Below are 26,214 nucleotides of genomic sequence, written 5' to 3'. Positions count from 1 at the left end.
CAAAGGATTCGGCCATTGGAAATCCCAGTGCCCGGTTCTGTTGGAGATGAACAGAAATAGGGACCCCAAGGACGTAGTGGGTGGACCGAGAAATAGAGGACAGCAACGGGGGTCCGCAAATGACACGACTAACGATAAATCAAACAGACCAAATACATTTGACCGACCCCGACAGAACCAGTACCAGCAGTCTGACTGCGACGATGCCCACGACTTCACATAGGTCTGCCAAGGGCAAGGGAGGGATCCAGTCGAGCTCTATGTTGACCAGCAAGGTCCTTATGTCACCGCTAAGGTCCTGGGTACAAAGTCTCCATTTCTGGTAGACACTGGTGCGACACGTAGTGCGTTATCTAAACGACTCCAAGGGCACCCTTCTCTGGCTCACTTGTAACATCGATAGGTTTTGATGGAACGCCCTCCACTAACCCTTTGTCCACTCCGATCCCCTTTGACTTAGAGAACAACACAATTGACACGACGTTTTTGTTTTCCGCCAATACTCCTGACGCCATTATGGGACTTGACTTGCTGAAACATTTCCGAGCGACTACTAGATGTTCCCAAGACGGAGTTCGAGTTTTCCTGTACGACAACCCCATTCTGCTCAGACATTGCCCTTCCCGACGCATGTTTACTATCACTGACACTGACTCGTCCCTACTTGACACTCTGCCTCCGTATCTGTGGGCCAAGACAGATTCGGACGTAGGACGCATGATGATTGACCCAGTGCACATCACTGTTCGACCGGACGCAATACTCCCAAAACTTCCACAATATCGGATATCGCCCGAGGGCGAGAAGGCATTGGTAAAGATTATTCAGTCACTGATAGACGCAGGAGTGGTAGAGGAAGTGGTTAGCAACGTTTGCAACAGCCCTATCTTGCCCATCATCAAGAAACAAGGAGAGGGAGATGAGAAAGCATACCGCTTCATCATCGACCTTCGAGAGATCAACAAAGTAGTTGTACCCCAGTACCCCGTGGTCTCAGACATCACCACTATCCTGACTTTGATTCTTTCTACTTCCCCCACCTTCACTGTCATTGACCTCAAAAACGCATTTTTCTCTATACCCATCCACCCAGACAGCCGATATCTCTTCGGCTTCACCCTAAAAGCCCGCTCATATAGATTCTGTCGAGCACCCGAAGGCTACACAGAAAGCCCCAGCATCTACAGTCAGGCCCTCAAGAGACAACTGGATGAGGTCCAGTTACCCGATGGAGTGGTGTTGATACAATACGTCGATGACATCCTTTTGGCGGCCGACACCACTCCACTAGCAGTCACCGCCACCATTCAACTCCAGCACTTCCTTGCGGAAAATGGCCACAAGGTCTCCAAGAAGAAGTTGCAATTCTGCCAACCCCAGGTCACTTACTTAGGTCACCTTTTGTCCAAAGACGGAAGGAAACTTACTCCCGACCGGCTCCAAACCATTCTTGAAACCCCTGTCCCTAAGACTCAGAAACAGGTCCGCTCCCTACTAGGCCTCACCTCCTCCTGTCGGCAGTGGTTGCCAAACTTCAGCCTCATTGTGAAACCGCTGCTTTCTCTGCTGGCTAAGGATGTCCCCTTCCCACTCCCTTGGACCCCTGAATGCCAATCCTCCTTCATAGAGCTACGAGATGCCCTTTGTTCAGCCCCGGTCCTAGGAACCCCCGACTACACGAAGCCCTTCTCCCTCTATACTCACGAAAGAGAGGGGTGTGCTTTATCTGTCTTGACCCAGTCCATTGGCCCAAAGCAACGACCATGCGCTTACTTCTCTGCCACTCTTGACCCCGTAGCCAGAGCCTTGCCTGCCTGCCTTCGAGCTGTAGCTGCCGCTGCTATCTCTATCCGACAGAGTGAGGGGATCGTGCTCTCGAATTCCCTCACGGTATTAGTACCCCATGCAGTTGACACCCTCCTGAACCAAACTAAGACGCAACACCTGACGAGTGCACGACTGACTGGATACGAACTGACTCTGCTCGTACCCCACATCACTCTGAAAAGATGCACCACACTGAACCCGGCAACTTTGTTGCCCCTACCGGAGAACGATCCAAATGTGTCCCCTGTACATGACTGTGTGACCCTCACAGACGAACAGACTAGAAGTAGGGTTGACCTCAGAGACACGGCTTTTCCTGACCCTGACGGAGAGCTGTGGGTGGACGGCTCCTGCATCAAACTCCCCGATGGCACCACTTCAGCTGCCTATGCAGTCACCACGACCCGAACTGTAGTAGAGACAGCCCGCATCACACAACGATCTGCACAGGCAGCAGAACTGATTGCCCTGACACGAGTATGCATCCTAGCAGCAGGAACCACAGCGAACATTTACACCGACAGCCAGTATGCCTTCGGGGTGGTTCACCATTTTGGGCTCCTTTGGAAGGAAAGGGGATTCTTGACCTCGCACGGCACCCCCATCTTACATGGAGATCTAGTCTCCGCCCTGATCGAAGCTGTCCTTCTCCCCAAAAGACTTGCGGTCATCAAATGCCAGGCACACAAGAAAGTGACAGACATTATTGGACAGGGAAATGCACTAGCCGATATCACTGCTCGAACCACAGCTGAAAATAGGACGACGACACGCATGTACATAACCAGGTCCCAAGCAGAGAAATGGACCAACGCTAGGGACACTATTAGGGACATTCAAATGGCTAGCACACAACACGAATTGACTGAATGGGCACGGGTGGGACTGAAAGACGATGAAGGCTGCTGGCGGACAAAAGACACAAACAAATGGTTGCTACCTGACTCATACCTGATTCCCATACTGACTATGGCACACTCCCCTGCTCACATAGGATCAGCCCCCATGATTGAACTTGTCTCCAGAGTTTGGCACAACAACAAAATCACAGACTCCGCCAAACGTCTGGTCCAACAATGCTTGATATGCTTGCAACATAACCCCGGGAAAGGAACTGTGGTACCCCGGGGAGGGTTTGGGGTTCCCAATCACCCGTTTGAAGTCCTGCAGATGGACTACATCCAACTAGACAGATGCCAAGGCCTGAAATGCGTACTTGTTGTGGTGTGCGCATTCAGCAAATGGGTGGAAGCATACCCAACCCGTGATAACACTGCTATTGCCACTGCAAAGGTACTATTAAAAGAATTTTTCCCTCGCTACGGCCTTTGTCGAATTTTATGGAGCGACAATGGCCCCCACTTCGTAGCCGAAGTTATCCAGCTCATCTTAAAAGGGCTGGGTGTAAAACAGAAGTTCCACGCAGTCTTCCACCCCCAGTCTGCTGGACTTGTTGAGCGACACAATGCCACACTAAAACTAAAACTAGCCAAGATAGTGGCTACCACAGGACTGAAATGGCCAGACGCTCTCCCACTGGCATTGCTATCGATGCGTTCCACCCCCACCAAACACCACTTGACACCTTACGAGGTAGTTTTCGGCCGACCCATGAGCGTCTGGTCTGCACCAAAACCGACTTCTATTCATGACATCCCGGACGTCCTAATGTCTGATTACTTGTATAAATTGACTGAAACTCTGTCTGTCATTCACCAACAGGTGCTGCATGCCATCCCTGACGCTTCCAGGGGTCCCGGACACAACCTGCAACCCGGGGATTTCGTATTGATAAAGAATTTCCAGCGCGCCAAGAGTCTGGAACCCCGGTGGACGGGCCCCTGGCAAGTCCTACTCACCACCCGAACAGCTCTTCGAGTGGTAGGAAAGCGGACCTGGGTGCATGCGCACCACTGCAAACGGATCCCCCCGACTCTGACGACGACAGAAGACGTGACCGTCCAGGAAGAGCTCCTGAACAAAGACCGACCATCACTGAACTGCTATCCAGACACAGAGACACTCGAACTAGCAAAGATTCCTGACCCCACCGTGCCATCCAAAGAAGGGTATAACCTGCGACGAAAGGAGGGAGTTTCGGCTAAGCAGACCATTGACGAAGTCATAATTCTCAGATCGGTGGCCTAACACTACAAAGGCTGTCAGGAGAGAAAGCCAGACAAGGTTTTTGGTTCTGCCCGCTACCGAGCTCCCTTGAAAATGATAGAAGCGCCCGATAAAAAGGTGATGGAAGCGCCCGATAAGAAGATGATGGAAGCAACCGGACATCCGAAAATTCGCTACAGAAACCCAAAGACAGACAGAATCCACAGTTCAAAGACAATTGCACTTTTTATCACGATCCTCTTCTGCCTTCTCCTCATGACCACACTCTGGATTGTGGAAGAAAACGCACCCGTTCATGAGACATTCCTGACCACTGCACAGCCTACCACCATGAAGGAACATTATTTGATTTCTCTCTCTCCCCAACTCAGAGAAAGGCGAAAGGAGTTTTGGAACAACTCCTTTGTGCAACTGCTGCACCAGCACAATCTTGCCACCAATGCCACCAACTGCTGGATCTATGGGTTGCTACCCCACGCCACTGGACATTCGATACCCTTCATCCCTTCACCCTTCTCAATTCACGGCTCCTGCCTTGCTTGGCTGATGCTCCTGCAAGAGAGCTATAGAGACAATGCCACCTCCAGCAAAACCATGACGCATTTCTTTCATGAGGTCTGGCGAAATAAAACGAAGACACATTTCTGCCCGCAGACCTCCAACGACTCTATCCACATGGACGTCCCTGCCAAAGAACGAATTGAAATGCAGGTGTTCAACAATCCGACCAGACCCACCTTCTCCTACCTTCGGAACCGAACAGCCGCCACCCTGACTGTGGCCCTATCTGTCATCAACGTCACAGGCCTTATGTGCATAGAAGGGCTTGGGACACAGCTGGTGGGCCGCAGTGCTTGCCGCATCACCAGAACTTTGGATTCCACCGATCCACCTTCCTTTGTATCCTCTCCAAACATGTACTTTGTTTGCGGCACAAAAGCTTACACCTGGCTCCCCAAAGGCTGGGGGGGCACTTGTTTTATCTCCTTCATCCTTCCTCCGACCTATGTGGCTCCGGCGAACCACCATAGACAAAAACGAGCCAAGGACATTGAACAAGCCGACTCTACAGGAGCACAGTTCCTCGATGCAATGAAGGGACTTGTTCCACTCTGGGGCCCGACGGCAAACAGCCGTGCCATCCGACATTTGACTCAGGCAGTCGAGACAACAATGAACATCACAGCTGGTATCCTTGCAAACAACACAGCCGAGCTTCAAGCGGTCCGCCTGGTGGCTCTCCAGAACCGCCTTGTTCTAGATGTGGTTCTAGCGGATCGTGGTGGAGCATGCCGCATTATTGGGTCCAGCTGCTGTACATATATTCCGGACAATTCACCCTCAGTGTACAAGGCCATCGAACACCTCCACAGACTCTCCTCAGAAGTTCACCAGGAGCAGGAAGAATGGTCGCTTGGTGGATGGTTTTGGAGTACTGTTAAGAACTGGGGCTGGAGACTGTTTACCATTATCCAGATTCCTGTGGTTGTAATATGTGGGTTCTGCTTAGGAATTCAATGCCTGCCGCCTCTGTGTTCATTATGTGCGAATTGTATCTGCCCTAAGACTGTGGACTTTGGAAAGGAACGCATGGGAGCACTGTATGATGTCGAGGTTAGGAATCTAATGCAGATAGACATTGAGTAGACAAGCTGGCTAGATATGTTGAAAAGGGAGGACTGTTAAAACCTACACTGCAGTGTCAACATTATCGGCACCATCTTGTTTCCCTTTTGAGCCCATTCATGCGCGTAAGCGGCAGCCATTTTAAAATATGCCTGCCTGCCTGCCTGCCTGCCTGCCTGCCTGCCTGCCTGCCTGCCTGCCTGCCCCATCCTGTTCCCAGCTCAACACCTCCCTCCATTCCTTTTATGATCCTGGGTCCTTTGATAAAAAACCCCTTTCCTCTATGCCCGATTGTCTTACTCGTTCCCAGGCCGCCACCTGGCCCTGCGGATGCTGTTTATTCGTGAAATACTCGAAATCTAGAACCGGAAAAACAATGACAACTAAAAAAAAAATCGGCACAATAAAGCAATGGTAGCTTTCAAATGACTTCACTGCAAGTGTGCCTTAGATTTACATCATACATTTTATGAATTAAATAAAAATGTCTGATCACATATTCAATTGTCAGCTAACTTCAAAAGTTAACTTCAAGCTGCACTATAACCAGCTATTATTTATACGCTGCATGCCACAAAAAAGTGTTTTTGCACAGAAGTAACAGATTCATTTTTTTTAATATTCATTTTAATTTCGACTTATGATGGATAAAAGGCCTTTCAGCCAAAGATAGAAATGTGCTCTTCCTTACTGAGTGGGGCACAGAATATTTCGTTTGAAAGCTGCAAGCACTTGCCCTGCTTTCGCAAGAACTCCAGCGACATCTTCTTAGAAACTACAAATTGTTATGGGGTTTTTTTTGTTTTAAGGAGACACGTTTAATTTTCACCAGACCCCTTAACTTAGTTAACACAGCCTTCTATTTCAGTTACTTGAAATTCTTTGCACTTTAAGGAAGTAAGCGTGTGCCTGTATCTGTGTGTCATGCAAAATGTGGCAAACTGCATCTTTTGAAATATCTGAGGTGTCTAAATTTAAATCGGTATTTTATCGTCACGTCGCCAATAAATGCAATAGGAAAAGCGTTTGCAATTCAGTAGGTCTCTCATTTATGCGACTTTAAGCTATTGGCATTGTAAATAACAATGCCTTTTATTTATGCTTTAAAAACTAAAACATAAATAAAAGGCATCGTCATTTACTATTCCAATAGCTCAAACGCGCGTAAATGCGAGACCGATTTCATTGCAAATGCTTGTTAACTTTGTAACACAGAGCGACTTTAGGATTTGGAAATTTGGTTCTGTTTGGAGGGCTGATGTGCAGGGTATTTGCCTGGACATTTATATTTGCTGTTTACTTTACCTGCTTGTGATATTGTCTTCCAGCATAAAAGAATTTGTCATAATAATTTTTTAAGAGTAGCAACTTGGTTTTCCCTTTATCGAAAAGGTTAGACACATGGTGCACTTTGTTCTTTATCTGGGCCTTTACACATTTGTTCTGTCACAGTTTAAGGGTGTCATTCGCTCTGGTGTGTCACATAGGAGATTAGAGAATTCGGTGACTATATATGATATTATAACAGATAGATACTCTACTTCACAAGAATAAAATTGTTTACAGTTCCTCGTTTAAATACATTTGTATTTTCTAGTTTATAGCACTTTTGGGCGATGGTCCATGATTGTATTATATCTGGATATTCTAAATACAATGTTACCTCTTCTTGCCCTGAGGAAATCGGTTGGAAAAGATTTGTTTAGTGACGGAATGAATACGTGTTGGCTAGTAATGTGAAATAACCTGTACATACAGGACTAAATGTCCTGTACATCAAGGACTAAATGTTTGATTTATGTGAAGAAATAAATATCAACAAGTTCAAGATGCCCAACTATTTAGGACTATAATACTAAGAAAACTTCTCTTCTAACCTTGGAATCAAGCTCTGTGGAGTGCTCAGGGGTAATCTTACATTGATTCATTCAGTCTCTGCTTAAAAGGGCAAGTGCCAGTAGAAAACTCCTAAAAACATATGCTTCCTTGGTGGGTTTATGTGGTCGGTATGCAGCACAAGATTGCTGTGCATTAATATTATTAAAAACATGGGCTAGATGGTAGGATAACTCAGTAGAGTTGATTACCTGCAGCTAAGATATGTGTCTAGTCTGAAGATCACATTTGAATCCTAACGTGACCAGCTCAGTTTTCCATTCTTCAAAAACAGTTGGAAAGTGAATACAATAGTAATATTTGATATTATTTGCAGTGTATTGGACCTATAATTATAATTTTCTTAGTTTTTAAACACCATACACTATGGTGAAACGCACAATGCAGCTTATATTCCCACATGAAGCAGATACAGCTACTTTTACTTCCAGCTGCTTCTGTTCGGCTTTCTTGTACACTTTTTTGGAAACAATCTTTATGGGTTCTCGTGTTTACAGGGGCTGAAGACATTTGTGTTTAGAGAAAATAAAATCCAAGAACTGCTAATGTTACGCCCTATAGAACTCCTCACATTAGATTTATTGGTAAAGAAATTGCAGGAGTGAAACCCCTATAATTTAATGAGGTGCTCTAAAAGCGTATCACTGTGGAAAGTGTTTAAGAAAACAGTGTGGCCTACATTGTAAAATGCTATATGTTAATATTAATTGCTGCAACCTTATCAGGGCCCTTAACACCTCCCTTAAGGAGCGGATTACAAACAGGAAACTAAAGTAGAACCCTTAGATGGCTACACTTCTTCTCTCACAATATAAATCACAGAAGTTTCTCATTGAGTGGTCATATAAACTGAAGGACATTGGACTCATGCTAAAACCAATCACTACATTAAATCTTGTCTTCAAACTCGAAAATTCAACACTTTGATCTCCACGTCGAAAAGATGGCCAAGACTGCCAGATTCCAAATAAAATCTACCTGTGGCCCCAATTCTATCTTCCCAGAGCTGGCTGTCCAAGCTCTGATAAGAAATCTGTTACTGACTGGTCGGTCCATATTCCACCCAACTCTACTCAAAGCAGTACTGTATTTGGTAGGCAGTCTGACCTTAATACAGAATGATTTCATCGCATCACACCCTTCTTTTTCTATAGAGGGTTGGCTTTCCATGGACCGTTGCTTGGTATAAAAGTCTGCAAGACTCACTTATAGGGTGCTCCACGCGTACAAACCTGAATATTTATTTTAAAAAAACGTATCTTTTCTAGCAGAATCAGAACATTAAGAAACCGAGCGCCTCACGAGTCGGACACTCCCAAATGTAGAAACTCTTCCAACCTCAATCGGGAAGAGAGCACACAGGCTGACATTTTTCGGATATTCCCTTTAATGAACTGTGCTCTAACAGGTGACTACCTGACATACTCTGTTATCACAAGATCGTCAATGAGTAAGGATGTTGTAAACGTAACTAAAATTTGCTAGCTAAGTAGAACATTTTGAAGACAGATCATCTGGGAAAAAAATTAATGAAATAACTCAAACAGAAAGATATTTTAATTCTTAGACATGTGACAGGTCTAGAACAAAATGCAGTTTTATTTTACAAACATGTCAATAATGATGCGGACTGTCTAAAAGTTTAACCTTTGTTTATAGGCTTGAATAGGTTCAGCACCCTTTATATCAAAATGGAAATTATATGAGTGGGTACTGACATTTTTCTTATGTCTTTGAGAAAGTGAACAGTACATGGTGTTAATAAAGGCTTGCTTATTCGGTTCCACACAACAAGACATATCCCAAAACCATACACTCACAAAACATAGTTTACTCAAGTTGTGTCGTCTACCATTAGCATGGGCACCATGGCGCATTCTTGATACAGGCATCTGTGTCGTATAGTTCTTGGATTACTGTTAATCAACTATGTACAGTTGTTTGATTGTGTTGTCTAAAGTGAAAATAAAATTGACCTATACAAAGATGTCTGTCATTTTTTTTATGTTGATGGGTGCGCATTACTAAAAGACTATATTTTCTTTTACTAAAGCAGTTAAATGTTCATCGCAGAGAGGATAACTAGAAAGACATCACTAGTCCAATGTTCAAATGCACCTAGTAATGCATAAATCACTGAAACAGAAACCAGATCAAGGTGCTTAGAAGAGTCAGTAGAGCAACCATCCATGTCAAGAGCCACGCATCACAGGTTAAAATATTCTCCCACATGCCCAGGTATGTCGTTGCTCGACATAACTGGGCACCGAGATATACCACTTTCAAGGGGATCTATTGGACGGTAATGTAGGGAGAGTCTTGAGGGGAACCAAAAGTAGTTTTGACTTCTGGGGGACCCTTCCACTCTCGGTGGCTGGTCAGGTTGCCCTCCTGAAGATGGTGACATTACGAAGGCTTTTATATTACTTCAGAACACTGCCAGTTTAGATACCAGCGCAACTGTTTACCCAATTAAAAATTTAAATGGGTGTCAGCGTTCATTTGGGAAACCTGCAGACGGGGAGTAGCACTCGCCACCCTTATGAGACCTAGTGCTATTACCTCGCGGCGCAGTTGCAGTGGCTAACGAAGTGGGTGGCAGGTAGACTAAGAGGGACAGAGGACCAGGGAGATACAGCCCCAAGCCTGCGACTGCTATCGCGAGTTATACGGAGGCTTCCTATTCAGGACCGTAACATCCCCACTGAACTGAAAACAGCACGCAAATGCTGGAATAGGAGCTTACAGCGATCTAAGATTAAATGCACCTATACTCCATAGATCCCATTGGTTATATGTGAGGCGCTGCCTTAAGGGGGGGACACTGGCACAGACTGGAGACCTGGGAATATCCGCAATAGGGGGCCTATATGAAGAGGGTACCCGGATCGCATTCAACAACCTTTGGGAGAGATATGACATACCTGGGGGGTGGCGAGGGGAGGGGGAGAGATTTCTTGTTGCACAGAGCCCTCGTGGCAGCAATAAGGAACCACTGGAGGGAGGGACTCACAGAACAGCAGACATTATAAGGATGCCAATATGTGGTAACAGCGGCCACATGCCTCTACAGGCATCTTACATAGGAGATACTCCCCCGCCCCCTGAGTGAGTTGCATCACAAATGGGAAGTTGATCTAGGAGAACCTATAGCTGAGAAAGTATGGGGGAGCTGGGGGAAAGGGCATGGAAGAGCACTCGAATGCTAGTTTCCAATTGGTACATTTCTATGTATTGCAGAGAGTTTACGTCACTCCGGGCAAGATTAACAAATATTTTGACACGCAAACAGCCACTTGCCCATGCTGCAACATGGAAGGAAGAAGAATTCCTGTACATGTTCTGGAGCTGCCCGAGCCTGGGGGATTTCTGGGAGGAGGTAACCACAATATTGGAGGATGTGACCGAAAGGGAGATAGCAGTAACGCCTGGGTATTGCCTGCTACACTGGTTCCCCCACACGGCAAAAAAATAAGGTGACAAGTAAGTTCCTGGATTTGGGACTGGTCTTAGCTGAAAGGGACATCACCAGCCATTGGAAATTGAGGGGAGGCCCTAACATACACAGATGGGAAAAATAATTTGTAAATTGGGCAGAATGCAAGGGGGCAGTCAGGTTGCAAATAGCTAAAAAAACAGGGAGCGAAAAGTCATTGAAAACAGCTAGGGCATGGGCAGCGTTAGTGGAATCGCTAAAAAACCTGAAAGATGAGAGGGACAAGGACCCAGCAGGAGGGGTCCCTGGCGACGAAGGTTGAACCCTAAACTTTAGACCTTGTTGTACGCTGAACACCAGAGCAGATATGCAGTGGCAGTTGCTCCTCCACCGTTAGGTTTGTGGTACAGACCCATAAAGGCAGCTAGCAGAGCAAAGAGCAGGACAACCCCAGATCAGACCGATAAGTGAATGGTTGCATTTGACACGCCTGGGGGGTAGGCAGGGAGGGAGGGTACCGTTGGGTGTGGCTTACAATGTTGAACAGTGACACTAAGAACTAACAGCAGGGACCCTGATGGACTAAATGTGATGTTAACTGTAATATCTTTATTAAATGGGTAGCGGGGGTAGAGGCCCTAGTCCACTGGCAGTGCACTCTAGACCACCTTGATATGTAACTGAAGTTCATGGAGAGTACACCTGAATGTACAAAATATATAATATTGAGATGCCTAATTGAATGTCTGTTTAAAACTCAAAGTCTGTTTAAAAAAAAAATCAAAAACAATAATAATTAGTGCAAGGGACTCAGATTTTCACGCAATAGAGCTAACAGCGTGCTTAATCTCGCAGTGTATTGGGCTGTGCAGAACGAGTGCTTTTCCAAACTAGACCTTTCCAGAGTTAAATGTTTCTTTTTAGCGTGTTATTTAGGTTATCAGAGGTCGACACTGAGTGGCCCAAATACCAGAATTCTACTTGCCAGTGCTTAATTTGTAAAACATTAAGTGCCAATGGCCCTCATCATGAGGCCACTGCAGCCTACACCACCCATCACCGCTGCCAGCGCTGCCAATGACAGTACCAAACCAGCTACTAACCATCACACTCCTACAAGTGTGACAATTCGAATTATTCCAAGCCCCCAAAGCTATAAGATTATCATGGGGGACAGCTAATTGTAATTTTTTAACCTAAATTGATTCAGTAAACAACTGTTGTCGTGCTCACGCTAAATCAGACAACCAGCGCCCATGTGACAGACTGTCATAAGTGCTGGTACTGCCAAATAAGTGCTGGTGCCAAGTACCGGAAACCACTGGCTCAAATTAAGCATTGCACCTTCCCCCTCAGTTTCCTGTTTTCCTCTTGGGTAAATGAGAGGCTGTGCCCACATGTACACGTTGCATCTTGCCAGTGGGATCCAGCCACCAGACTGAAACCAGTCCATTGAATCAGTCGAGGGAGAAGTATGTGCATGGGAGCACCCTTGGAAGAGAGCTAGAGAATTTTGTCTATTGTCTAGCTCCTCCAGGTCAGCAGATCGTAGCTGCAGCAGTGCACTGGCACACATTTCAGGAAGTTGAACTTGCTATACTGAAGGATGCAGTAACTGTTCTTAAGAATGAGTTACCTCAAACTAAATATGCCAAGCAGAGGAAGCAAGCCTACAGAACACCTTCCCAAAAATGCAGATTATTAAAAAAAAGCTTGCCACAGAACCACATTTTAACTATAAAATCTTTAATTCAGAGTTAATATTGATGAAAAATGTGTATCACTTTTTAACAGCGGGAACAAACTAGAGATGTTTATTTTGAAACATATACTGGAAGAAATGAATCTGTACTACATGGGAGGCAAAACCAACAACGTAAAGTGTTTGTGCCAGCTGCTTAAGTATGTGAAAAAAGATAACAGTTTGGATTAGGGCAGATCGTTATGTGTGCCTATATAGAAAAGTCTGTGTTTTAAAAGCCTCCGATACAGGCCACACAGAACTGTCTACAGTAACAGCTGCAAAATCTATTGCCAAACCAGTAACCTTGGTATTCCCACATTAGAAAGCAGGTGTTTTACTTTAAAATCGCTCTAATTCTCCAAAAACTCAAAAAGATGTTGTATGCTCTACCCTCGCCTCATCCTGATTGAGCAACCGATGTAAAGAGGCTACTGGCCTGCAACACCTTTCTAGTAGTTCTGGCTTTGTAACCAACATCCCATACAAATGGCAACAACAAATACCACTATGCAATTGATACAACTTACAATAGCCAGTAATGGCTGAAAGTATGTTATGTTGATTTGTATAAAACACTAATCACCTGAGCAGATTGCCAGACGCTTGGGCAAGGTATGTAGGTTTGTAGTCCCAATGTGCTTATACAAAGAGCCAGGTCTTCAGTGAGGAGGAGGGTCTGAAGTGTTGAGGCAGGTAGTGCCATACCTTGGGTGCGTTGTAGGAGGAAGAGCGACCTCCTATTTTGCTTTTGCAGAGAGTATATGAGAATGAAGTATCACACTTCAAATTGGGTATATGCATTTTGTCCTTACAATGCAGTGCAGGATGTAAATAAGCTGCGTGTTGTAAATAAGCTGCATGTTTTGCAACACACACAAGCTCTATATATGCTTGCAGCCATTTCAGGGGCATCACACTGCACAAAAGGGGTTAAACACTGAAATATGTTTCATAACCTGGACATAACTGCCTATGTGTACCTATGATAAAGTATCAAATAGAGTTGTCACACATGAGCAATCTGAAAACGTGCCAGCTATGATCGGCGAAAACTACCGTGTCTTATTTCCCTCTTGTATGAGCCATATCCGGTAAGTTATGAAGGACCACCGTCCCTCACACTTTCATCATCTTCCCAAATATTAAGGCGGAGTAACAGACCCTCACCCCACATGACGCCCGCTCTATCCTCAGACAATTTTGTTTTGCAGACAAGTTAATTCTCTGTATATCCTAGATCTTTTCCATCAGTCTCCTCGTTTGCCACAAACCTACACACTCTCTTTCCACATTCACATGTCTCCTCTCCCCGGAAACCCCTATCTTCTCTCCTTTACTCTACATCCTTATAGCAGTTCATAATTGCCCAGACCGCTCCAAAATCGCACCTGCTCGATTCCTCTGGAAAGTCGCAGGGCAAGGGGTAACCAGCAACCCCTGCTACCCATGGAGGCCGCCATCTTGTTCCCCAGCCGCAAACCCTGTCACGGAGCCGAGAGCGGTGAGAAGAGATAGCGAAGAAAGACTAAAATATCCGACGCAATAAACAACGAGGCTAACCACAAAGCGCATCTTGTTTGTAGTCATTTGTTTCTAAAATGTGCTGGCTGTATTCATCTGAAGCAAAGCTATTTCAGTTCATTAGAAGTGTAGATTACCAACTAATTAATAGTACGTTCAGAGGTAAAATGTTCACCCAGGACAACTGCTAATAATAAGGTAAACATAAACGTCGTTAAAGTTTCACTACTAAATAAGCCGCAATGTATTAAAATCATATTTTGGGGGATTTTATTCTTGCTCACTCGTCCCCTGCAACAGTTTCCTTGCTATATTTCGATGCATTTCAAGATGGACGCGATTCGTACGTGGCGGCTGGTCCTTCCTTGTTTGCTTGTTCCCTTGTTTCCCTGCACCAAAGGTTGCAGGTTTTCATCTGTTGGTTGATTACAGCAAATAACTCGTGGAAAGGAGGGTATAGGATTGGCTGATTGTGTGCGCACAGGACTGACAGTCAATATGACTTGATATTAGTTTTATTCCATGCTTTGACGTTAATGTTGGATTTCGTTTTGAACGTCACTCTTTTTCAATCTAAGGAATATTAGTACATTTAAAGCTGCAAGCATACATTGTAGGTCACTGTAGCAGTAAAACAGACTACTACAAGCCTTCGGTCTGAAAAAAGTTTCAAAATGAGAAAAAAATGAACTCAACATTTTTACTTTTAGTAAATATTAATGTACAGAAAACACTTCAACCTACCTAAAATTGTTTTTGGGGTCCGTAGTGAGACACCCGGCTGCAAATACCCTGTCTACCCGGATTTAGTGCACTTTCCGGCCGGCCACGGCCCGATTATATAAATAAAGGGTCCATAAACCGCAAGTGGTCTTTGCCGGTAACTGCCATCCAGCTAGTTATGCCCATCTTTCGTAGCCCCCACACTCCTGCATAGGTCTCTTGTCTTTTCATTTATTTATGTATTGAAAGTAAACTTGTATTCGAGCAACAACCTCAACTACTAGCTCAAACAGACGGAAGAACAACCTTCACCCTCACCTACAGACCCCTCAACAACACCCTCGCCTACAGACCCCCTGGACCACGCCCCAGATTGTGCAATGCCATCCTTGATTTCATAGCACAACTCGTCATTAAATCCAAGCACTACGTATTCCTTGGTGATCTCAACTTCCACAACCCCAAAGACACAAACACTGCCAACATAGAAAGCATGAGCAACATTGGCCTCACCCAACTGATCACCAACCACACACACCGCAGGACACACGTTCGACCTGATCTTCACTGCCAGCGACAGAATCAAGTACAGCCATGTCACCGAACTCACCTGGTCTGACCACACCATCATCCACTTCAGCACTGCAGGATCCCCATGCACCACCAACCAAGCAAGGTTCAAACTCTTAGTATAGGTCTAAAAAATATAAATAGAGGCAAAAACAAAAATAAAGCGAAAAGTGAGAAGATAGAGAAACTTACCGGCTGGTTTACTAGAGAATGCCTGGAGAAAAAAAGGGAAGTTAGGAGAATGACCCGCCGCATTCAGCAAAAGAGTGACCAAGCTAATGTAAACACCCTAGTGGGCCTAAAAAGAGAATATAACATGCTTATCAGAAGGACAAAAAGGGAATTTAAAGAGGGATGCTGGCAAAAATTACTCGAGGCAATTGAAACTAAGAACTTACGAAACTTCTGGAAGTTAGTCCACTCAGCAGCAGATCACCAACCAGGGAAAATGAACTGCATTGTAGAAGAGTCCGCATGGGAGGAGTATTTACACGATCTGTACAGCCCAGGGAAAGACCGGGAAGAAAGTCTGTACACAGACTGGAGCGGTCTGGTAGCAGAAATAAAACCCGGTTTTTCCGCCCCAGAGGTTAAAAAGACGATAAAAGGTTTGAATCTCACAAGAGCAGCAGGCCCAGATAACCTCCCGGCTCAAATAATCAAAACTCAAGTAGATTGGTGGGCGGAATTTTTTGCAAATATGTTTGAAGTCATCTTAGATACTAGCAAACTCCCTGATAACTGGAATGGGGCCATAATAAGGCCAATACATAAGAAAGGGGAGATGAACAACCCGAAAAATTATAGATTAATTAATCTACTGGACATCGGGGAGAAAATATTTGCAAAAATAGTTCTTGGCAAATTAAAGGACTGGGTGGAAGAGAACTCAATTATCCCGGTGGAACAGGGAGGCTTTAAAGAAGGGCACTCCACCGTGGATCACTGTTATGCCCTGTGGGCCCTTGCCCGGAAGTCGATAGAACAAAAGGGGAACCTGTTCTGCTGTTTCGTCGACTTCCGGGCAGCCTTTGATTCAGTGGACCGGGGGAAACTATGGGAGTGCCTGATTAAATATGAAATCCCTGTGTGCTTACTTGAAATCTTGAAAGAATTACACAGAGGGAACTGGGCCCAAGTCATTAAAGATATACAAGGGGCGCTGACAAAGAAAATTGAAATAGGGAATGGACTGAGACAGGGCTGCGCCCTAGCTCCGCTCCTTTTTTCAATATTTCTAGCGGATCTCCCAGCAGCACTAGAGGTGGAAGAAGCGTGAGCCCGAGAATGAATAGTAGAAAGGTCTCTTGCTTGCTGTATGCAGACGATCTTGTGATTACTGACCAGACAGAGCTCGGGCTACAAAGAAAACTAAATGTATTCCATGATTACTGTAAGGATAAATTGCTGACAGTGAACATGGAAAAAACAAAGATCATGTGCTTCTGTAAAGGGACCAAGAATTTTAGCTGGTACCTAGATAAAATAAAATTAGAAACGGTAAAAGAATATAAATATCTTGGTCTTTGGTTTGAACCCTCCTTAAAATGGGACATACATTTGGCACACCAAAACGCAAAAGCATCTGCCTCCATTTGTGGCCTGAAAAAATTCAATAAAAACTATGGGGATATGTCACACAAACCGTTATTAAATGCATACGAGTCCATGATTCCGCCCCAAGTACTGTATGGTGCAGAAGTACTCCTTCTAAGCGGAAAGGGAGGCTGGGATTGGGAGGAAGGTAAGGCCCTGAAAACATTATTGTCACTACCTAAGTCATCTATGATACAGGCAATTAGACTGGAAACAGATATGATTGGATGGACTACTCAGGCCAAAATGGCGATGGTAAGATTCTGGAATCGCCAATCCCAGGGGGTAGGGGAAAAGGTCTCACATTGGTGTAGTGAAGAAATCCGCCACAGTAACCTAAGGTGGGCACTAGACGCAAAAAGAAAAATAAAGGAAATAATCGGGAATCTAAAAGTGGGAGTAAACCAAAATTCTCTAGATGTAGAGTTCACGAAGAGTGCACTCAGAGTACAAGGAAGGGAGTACTCCAGAAGGCAGGATATAGGATATCTAAGAAACAAAAAATCAGTGGTAAATATGATAGAATCATGGGAAAATGAGACTGGGTACCCATACTTAGAAACCCTGCCAAATTATGCATTTAGGTGGGAGATATTGAAAATCCGAATTGGCACCATCCCTTGGCTAATGGAAGGGAGAGTTAAGGCAGAAATGTTATATCCAGATGGTACATGTAAATGTGGCCTGGGGGCCAAGTGTGAAATGCTGCACATACTACTTGACTGCTTGACATGTCTAGAAGTGAGAAAACGGTTCTTACGACCTTTATTTATAAAATATGGCATAAGACAACGAGTACAAGCGACAAACTTATTGATAGGAATGGAAAATCTGGAAATAGCAATTGCACTTGGTAACTTTCTGAAAAAGGTGAATCGCATAGCACAGGAACAACAAAATAAATCAAATTGAGGAACCTATATCGATAGACACAAGTAAAAGCTAAGTTACGAGGGATTGCAAGCCTATAAGATATCGGATAGTACTGTAATGAGAAACATATCGAAATTGCCTATTTTTAATGTAATATCTTCCAGTTTTATTATGTATAGCATGTGTTTTAAAATTCCTCTTAACATTTTTTATGTCTGTGCTACCCATAGAATGCCTTTTCTTTTTAAATTTTGTATAGCGGCATGGAGAGTAACAGCCTGATTTTATAAATTTTGTATGGTTTTGATATTGATGTGATGCATTTCGATCTCATTGTTTAAAGACCACGGTCTAAATAAACAGAGTTTCTCTCTCTCACCAACCAAGCTTCCTAGCTCCTCCCACTGTACCTGGAACAAAGTGACAGAGACTCAATGGGTGGAAGCCCTCAAAAGCCCCCATCTCAACCCGGCAACCAACCTTGAACAGTCCATAAAAAATGTCTACACCTGGATCACCAACTGTGCCAACACAGTCGCCCCTATCGAGCCCACCAAGCCCAGCAGATCCACCAAACAAGCCCATTGGTATACACCAGCACTCAGTACAATAGGGCGTAACTTCAAATAGCTAAAGAGAAGATGGCACATGATCCCATAGACCGAGCCACCTTCCAGGCTAACCTTAACAAATACCACCAACACCTTAAGGACACAAAAAGAGGAACCCTGGCAGACTGCATCAATGCCAACTCCAACCACAGTAAGGAACTCTTCAGCATCGTCAGAGAGTTCCCCTGCTCGTCAGACACCAAGAGCATGTTCTCCCCTTCCCAGGGACTCTGCAACCCTGGTGGACCATTTCCACAGCAAGATATTCATAATCTATAGAAACTTCAAACTCCAACCCACCGACCTCCTCAACCCCCTCTCACCAACAGACGCCACCCACAACCACCAGCCTACCACATGAGAACAGCTCACCACAGAGCACTACAGCCATCATGAGCATCCACTTTGGAGTACCCACGGACCCCTGCCCCCACCATTTCTTCAACATCAGGAGCAAGGAAATCAGCAGCATACTCTCCTCCATTCTCAAAATGTTCATGAACACAGCTGCCTTCCCCGACGCATGGAAACATGCAGAGAGGTCAGACCACCTCCCAAAGAAACCCTCCACTGAACCCAGCAAACTCAAAAACTACTGCCCATCTCTCTGCTCCCCTTCCCCGCCAAAGTTATTGAGAAGGGCAACACCCAACTCTCTGAACAGCGGGACAGGAACAACCGGATGGACCCCTCTCAATCTGGCTTCCACACCAACCACAGCATTGAGACAATCCTGATTGCTGCCACCGACGACATCAGAACTCTCCTCGACTGGGTAGACACAGCAGCCCTGATCCTCTTCGATCTCTTAGCGTTCTTAACAGCGTTCAATACCGTATCTCAAAACACCCTCATCAATATACTCCACCACATCGGGATCCAGGGAGATGCCCTCAGATGGATCGCTTCCTTCCTCAGAGGACGTACCCAGAGAATCCACCTACCACCCTTCACCTCAGAGCAGAAGAGCATCATCTGCGGCGTCCCTCAAGGTTCATCCCTCAGCCCCACCCTGTTCAATACTTACATGACGCTCCTGCCCAGCTTCGTCAGAACCCAAGGTCTCAACATCATATTGTATGCAAACAACACCCAGCTCAGCCTCTCACTTTCAGAAAACCTCACCACCACTAAGAGAAACTTCTATAACTTCATGATCAGTGTCACCGACTGGATGAAGACTAACTGTCTGAAACTCACCACGAACAAGACGAAAGTACTGGTTTTCAGGAACAACATCTCACCATGTGTGACTGTAGGTTTGCTTAAATAAACCAAAAATACTTAAAACCCTGTAGTGTGTGTAGTGTGGTGTCTAAAGAAAGGGGGATCGCTTCTTAAACACAACTACTAATGCAGTATTCTCTCTTGTTGCAATGTCAGCTACCCTGACACTATCTATCTTAAAAACACATCTATCTTGCCACCATATCTAGTATCACAGTACAGCATACAGTTTCTCAAAAATTCTCCTCTACAGTTGCAGGTATGTAAAAAAGATACATGTATTTACTAAAACCACAATATGTATTTATATGCATATCCTTATTCATAATCCTCCCTATTGGGTTACAATCTAATCATATGGATATAAAAACTATACAAGTCAAGTTAAACTTGATACTAGATATGGTGGCAAGATATATGTGTTTTTAAGATGGATAGTGTCAGGGTAGCTGACATTGCAACAAGAGAGAACACTGCATTAGTAGTTGTGTTTAAGAAGGGATTCCCCCTTTCTTTAGACACCACACTACAGGGTTTAAAATCTTTTTGGTCTACATATATACCCCGTCCCTGTGTAAATCATAGGGGTACCTTCCTCCTCTTTACGCCTGGTTTGCTTAAATAAACAGGCTGGAAATCATAAACTTCTAATGTATTGTGTTTTTTTTTGTGGATATGTCCACAAAAATGAAAGCTGAAATATCGCTTTTTCTCTTCTTCTTTTCCCATGGATGAAGCACGCCCCGCAGATGGAAGAGGAAAGCCACAGGTAAGTGTTTGTTTCTAGTTTAGGTCTCAGTATAAGATGAATGGGCTTGTGAGGAAAAATAACACCTGATATTTAGTGGTCCTGTCCCACCACCATGTGTGTTTTAATCTTCTTGTAATACCGTTTACTTAACCTAGTTATGCCCACTAGGTTCAGACAAAACACACAATATCTCAGTAAAGTTAGATAACTGAAGCGGGGAAAAGAAGCTCAAATTGAAATCATGTACATGCAATCACTTTTATAACTCCTAGCTTTCTGTGGTAATTGTTACTCTTTCAAATGAAAGCACAAAGGGTTTTATACAGTTGACTACTCTATATCTACAGCCCTAAAACTCTTGCCCTGCGCCATTTCCCAAACCCTACCTTTCACCAGAATACACCCACGTATCTCGGCTAGCCATGCCCTCGAGGAACGTGGTGGGGCTGCTCGCAGTAGTGGTGGCCTCCTACATTCTCCGGTCTACTTTGCAGACTTTCTGCTTGCAGGAATTTTGCTGGAAAAGACCACCTTGCATCCATCTGTATATCCATCCTTTGCTGCCGTTATCGAGTTTGCCACTTCTTGTCGTAGGGCTGTTATGTAGTCACCGCAATATTAAAGGGACAGGTGTTCCAGGTAGCCTGCAAAGAAAAGAAAAACACGTCTCATGATGTGTGGGCAGAGGGGAAGGGCGAGGGTATTGAACCACCCACAACCTTGTCCCCATCAGACCATGGATTAACACCTGGTGGCCGGCCAAACTCGGACCCACCCCTAGACGGAAGGAGCACCATCAAAGGCACCCTTGCCTACAGACCGCCAGGCCCGCTTCCCAGCTTCGGCAACCATCCCGAACCTCATCGCCCGATCGCCATCCACTTCAAGCACTACATCTTCCAAGATGTATCTCAACTTCCAACTTGATGACCCCAGCAACACCAACACAACCGACCTCCTGGAAAACTTTAGGAACATCGGCCTCAAGCAACTTGTCACCGACCCTACCCACATTGCAGGACACACCCGTGACCCCATTTTCACATCCAGCGACAAGTACAACCACATCTCACAGCTCAGCTGGCCTGCCCACACAGCATCTACTTCACCATCTCAGGACCTACCAACCCTGGAACCACGCCCCCCAGCTCCACGTGCTGAAACTACTAAAAGATATCAGAAGACCAGTGGAACAATGCTCTCAGCTCCTACTGCCCAGAAACAATGACCAACCTAGAACAGGCTGCGAAAAACTTCTCCTGGTTGATCACAGAATGTACCAACACTATTGCCCCTGCCATGTCCTCTAAATCAAAGGACTTGCCAGAAGAGCCACTTGGTTCACCATGGAGCTGAGATCCACCAAATGCAACTGCTGGCAATTTGAAAGGAAGTGGCATCCCAGGAAAGAAACAGAAGACCATACCAACTTCAAGACCGCACTCAACATGTACCACCGCCTAATGAAAGAAACAAAGAAGAACGCCCTAGCAGACCACATAGAAGCCAGCACAAACTACAGCAAGGAGCTTTTTGTCATTTTGAAGGAGTTCTCTAACTCCGCAGCCCCCAAGAACAACATCACCCCCTCCCAAGGACTGTGTGACACCCTGGCAGACTTCTTCCATGACAAGATCTCAGTCATCTTCAAAAACTTCAAACCCCAACCCTCCACCGCCGACAGCATCAGCCTGCTCACACCCCCGAACACCTTCTCACCCATCAGGACCCTCTCACAACTAAAGCCACAATCTCCATCATGAACTCTGTGCACTTTGGAGCACCCATGAACACCTGTCCCCACCACATCTTCAAGCTCAAAAGCAAGAAGAATGGCGAGGAGCTCAAGAAATTCTATGTCAGGACAGGAGGCTCCGATTATGCTTTCTCATTTCTTTAATGAAATGCTCAGCAGCCAATAAAAAACAACCAAAAAACTACATTTCCCATGAACACCAGGGAATAACCATAGAGGGTAGTGTATAAAAGGTCCCAACATTAGTCTGTCTTCCTCTTTCTTTGCTGCTCCGCAGCCAGTTAAGTGCATATATTTTCTCTTCTAAGCATATTGTTACTCTGTTGACTTTGTTGCTTTTCTTACCTGTTGTGCTTTGCGCATTTGAGGTTCACGTGTTTGGGGCTTTGTCTCCGTACTACTTACGTGTTTTTTCTCAGCTGTTGTTCGGCTTTTTCCTTCTGTTTGGAGCGTGTGGCCACCTCCGTTTGTTCCGTGCGCTATCTCGCGCTCGTGTACTCTTGTGGAGTGGGAGCAGGGGTTTCCATTTTCCTTAGGGGAGCGCGAGCGCTCTCGAGACGGTGTTTGGTGACAGGTGACAGTCGCGCATGCGCACTGTCCTATTTCCGGTCTCAGGGTTTCTCCTCAGAACTGGTTGAGTGACGACATTCTTGGCGTTCTGCCCACGACCTGTCTCCAAACTTTAACCCCGTCAGACACCGAGGTTTCTTGAGGACTTCGGTTGCAACATTGTGGCATAGGCTCTGCCTAGAGTGTTTGGTGCTGTGCAGGCTTTAGCTCCCTCCACGCTTGAATACTTTTATTGAAGTCCGGACCCGGTCCTACTTCATTCAAAGCCTGCTTTGGGGTCTACACACTCCCCCTTGACTGGTGTTTTGACACTCTGAATTCTAGTCGTCTTGTGGGCATTTACTTTTCTACCTGGTAGAATGGCTGAATATTATGACGCTGATGACGACTACTGCTATGATGTCGAGGAGGAGGACTCCTTGGAACAGAATTTGGTGGAGCAGTTGGATAGAGGGGTCCAACAATCGGTTAACAAGGCACTGGTGCGTGCTATTAACCCCTTGAAGCGTCACCTGAATCTTTACGCCCAACAGCAGGGTTGGCTACCTGCTGCCAAGAAATCGGCTAAGTCGCCGGTTAATCCTCATAAGGCAGACTTTCAACGCCTGGCAAAGAGTTTGGCGGCAGCTCCTTCCGCTTCTTCAGCTCCTCATGAGTCGGAGTCGGATAATGCCCACTCTTCCGCGTCTTCAGATCATGCTTCACCGCCTCCTCGGAAGAGGGTCTGTAAAGAACATTTTGTAGACGCCCCTGAGCGTCCTACAGTACTTAATTTCGAGCCGGCGGATATTGTCCACCCGAACTCTTCATCGTGGACGCCTTCTCCTGCAGTGGCGGCATATATAGAGTCTCATATTCGACAACCTTTTGAGGCCTCAGTTCGGGCACGGTTGCGCTCCGAGTGCCCGAGACCGGACTTGGCGGACCAATTAGCCGACACTCCGGAGGTTGACCCCATGATGGTCACGTACTTAAAAAAGTACGCAAAAGACCCTAAAAAAGGCCTAGACAGATCTTGGCGGTCCTGTCAAGACAAGATGCTCGACTTACTGGCTCCTCTCACCAAACTCTTGGACCTTGGTTACAAGGCTGACGAGGCTTCTGCTCTAGTGAATCCGAAGGAATTGATCGAATGGGCCCAACGGGCGATTTGTTATCTGGGCAATGCTAATTGCGCGATGTCGACTGAACGTCGCAGGTCCATCCTCTTAAAATTGGATCCGAAGCTTTCGGAGTTAGCAACTTCTGAATCTGGCCCTGAGGCTCAAGGACTATTATTCGGTCAGCCGTTCCTGAAGGAACTCACTCGCTTTGTCTCTACGTTCAGCGGGATTGACAAGGCGCAGGCCTCCTTGAGACGGGCCATGTGCCCGGTTTTTGCTAAGGCCGGACGAGGTAGGGGACGCTCGTTCGGCCGAGGCTCTGCGAACCAGTCCCAGAGGGGCAATTCCTCTCAGCAGAGAGGTTCCTATGATTCCGGCTATTCCACCCGAGCCAACTTCTACCCTTCGAGGAAGGGAAAAGGCTAGTACGGAAAGGGCCGATCTGGTGGCCAGCAAGGACAGTACCATGATGCCTCCTCTACAGGTGAGCCTAATTCATGCATGCGATGTAATGTTGGGGGGTCGCATTCAATTTTTCCTGCACAATTGGCGCATGATCTCAAGCGATGCATGGGTTCTGCAAACTGTTCAAGGGTTCAGAATAGAGTTTTATCATCCAGTGCATCAAACCCGTCCTCCCCCTTGTTTGCATTTTCCTCTAAAAGACCAGGCTTGTCTCTCCGAGGAAATAGCCACCCTCCTTAAGAAAGGGGCGATTGTTCCCACGACTCGTCATCCCTTGGGGTTTGCCAGTTCAGTCTTTCTGGTCGAGAAGAAAGGAGGCGGCTCTCGCCTTGTTCTCAATCTGAAAGACTTCATCGGGGTGGTAGTCTATCGTCATTTCAAGATGGAGGGCATCCATCTGTTGAGGGATCTCTTACGAGAGGGGGACTGGATGGTCCGTCTGGATCTCAAGGATGCGTACCTCTCGATTCCAATTTTCAAACCTCATCGCCGTTTTCTCCAGTTTCTCTGGCAGGGAGTTTGGTACGAGTATCAAGTTCTCCCATTCGGTCTATCGTCGGCACTATGGTGCTTCACGAAACTGTTGAGACCAGTTGTGGAACATCTTCGTTCTCGGGGTGTACGGTTGATTATTTATCTGGACGATATTCTCCTTATGGCGGATTGTCCTCTTCAACTTCTGCGCCATCTGGAATGGTCCATCGATCTGTTACAGTCTCTAGGCTTTCTGATCAATGTTCAGAAGTCGGTTTTGGTTCCTTCCCAGTCTATAGACTTCCTGGGTTTCCAGATAGATTCGGTGGCTTGTCAACTTCTCTTGCCCAAGCAAAAGATGCGTTACATCAAAAGAGAGTTGACGTCTGTTATTTCCAGACCGACTGTGTCGTTGAGGTCGTTGGCGCGTGTAGTGGGTCTACTGGCGTCATCCATTCAAGCGATATTTCCAGGTCCTCTGCATTACAGGGCAATGCAACGCCTGACAATTCTGCATCTCCGGAAAGGCCTCGGATACTCCGACCAGATCCCTCTTACGGAGGAGGTCCGTTGGGAAATGCAGTGGTGGTTGGACCACATGGAGGCCTGGAATGGTCGAGCCCTCTTCGGGGCGTCCCCGGATCTAGTGATAGAATCCGATGCCAGCCGGTGGGGTTGGGGAGCCCGTTGCGGGTCTGTCTCGACCGGGGGTCGTTGGTCTCCTCAGGAGTTGACTCTGCATATCAACTGTCTGGAACTCCTGGCGGGTTCCTTTGCGATCAAGTGTTTCTCCCCCCTACAACCGAGTTGTTGTGTCCTTCTCCGGATGGACAATGTTTCAGCAGTCCGCTATGTGAACAAACTGGGCGGGACCAGGTCCAAAGTGTTGGCGGAGATCGCCAAAGATTTCTGGCACTTTTGTCTGCAGAGGAAGATCACTGTTATTGCGGAGTATCTTCCGGGATGCCACAATCAGGTAGCGGACTGGCACTCCAGGCATCTCCGGGATTACAGCGATTGGAGGCTTCACCCTCGAGTCTTCCGTGCTCTCCAACGGCGTTGGGGTCCTTGTCAGCTAGATCTGTTTGCCTCTCGCCTCAATGCGCAACTTCCGTGCTTTTACAGTTGGAGGCCGGACCCTCAGGCTCTGGCCACGGATGCTTTTCTCCAGCAGTGGCCATCGACCCTTTGTTATGCTTTTCCTCCGTTTCTAATGATTCCCAGGGTATTGGCTTACTCCAAACGGTTTCAGACGGATCTGATTCTGATTGCCCCTCTCTGGAGGGCTCAAGCATGGTTTCCGGTGCTTCTGGAAATG

The 26,214-nt window shown here is 46.0% G+C and overlaps 1 protein-coding gene across 1 annotated transcript in view; it reads right to left on the bottom strand.

Moving 5' to 3' along the window:
- The window catches only part of MRPL45 (mitochondrial ribosomal protein L45), an 86,970-nt gene extending 72,816 nt beyond the window's left edge, over positions 1 to 14,154 (bottom strand). Inside the window, exon 1 of the mRNA XM_086949204.1 lies at positions 14,045 to 14,154. Within this exon, the coding sequence (XP_086805330.1) occupies positions 14,045 to 14,116 (72 nt within the window). The 5' untranslated portion in view covers positions 14,117 to 14,154. The remainder of the gene's footprint in view (positions 1 to 14,044) is intronic.
- Between the last annotated feature and the right edge of the window lie 12,060 nt (positions 14,155 to 26,214).

Source organism: Lissotriton vulgaris, unplaced genomic scaffold, assembly GCF_964263255.1.
Source record: "Lissotriton vulgaris unplaced genomic scaffold, aLisVul1.2 SCAFFOLD_749, whole genome shotgun sequence".
Taxonomy (NCBI): Eukaryota; Metazoa; Chordata; class Amphibia; order Caudata; family Salamandridae; genus Lissotriton; species Lissotriton vulgaris.
This window is presented reverse-complemented; position numbering and strand designations above follow the sequence as displayed.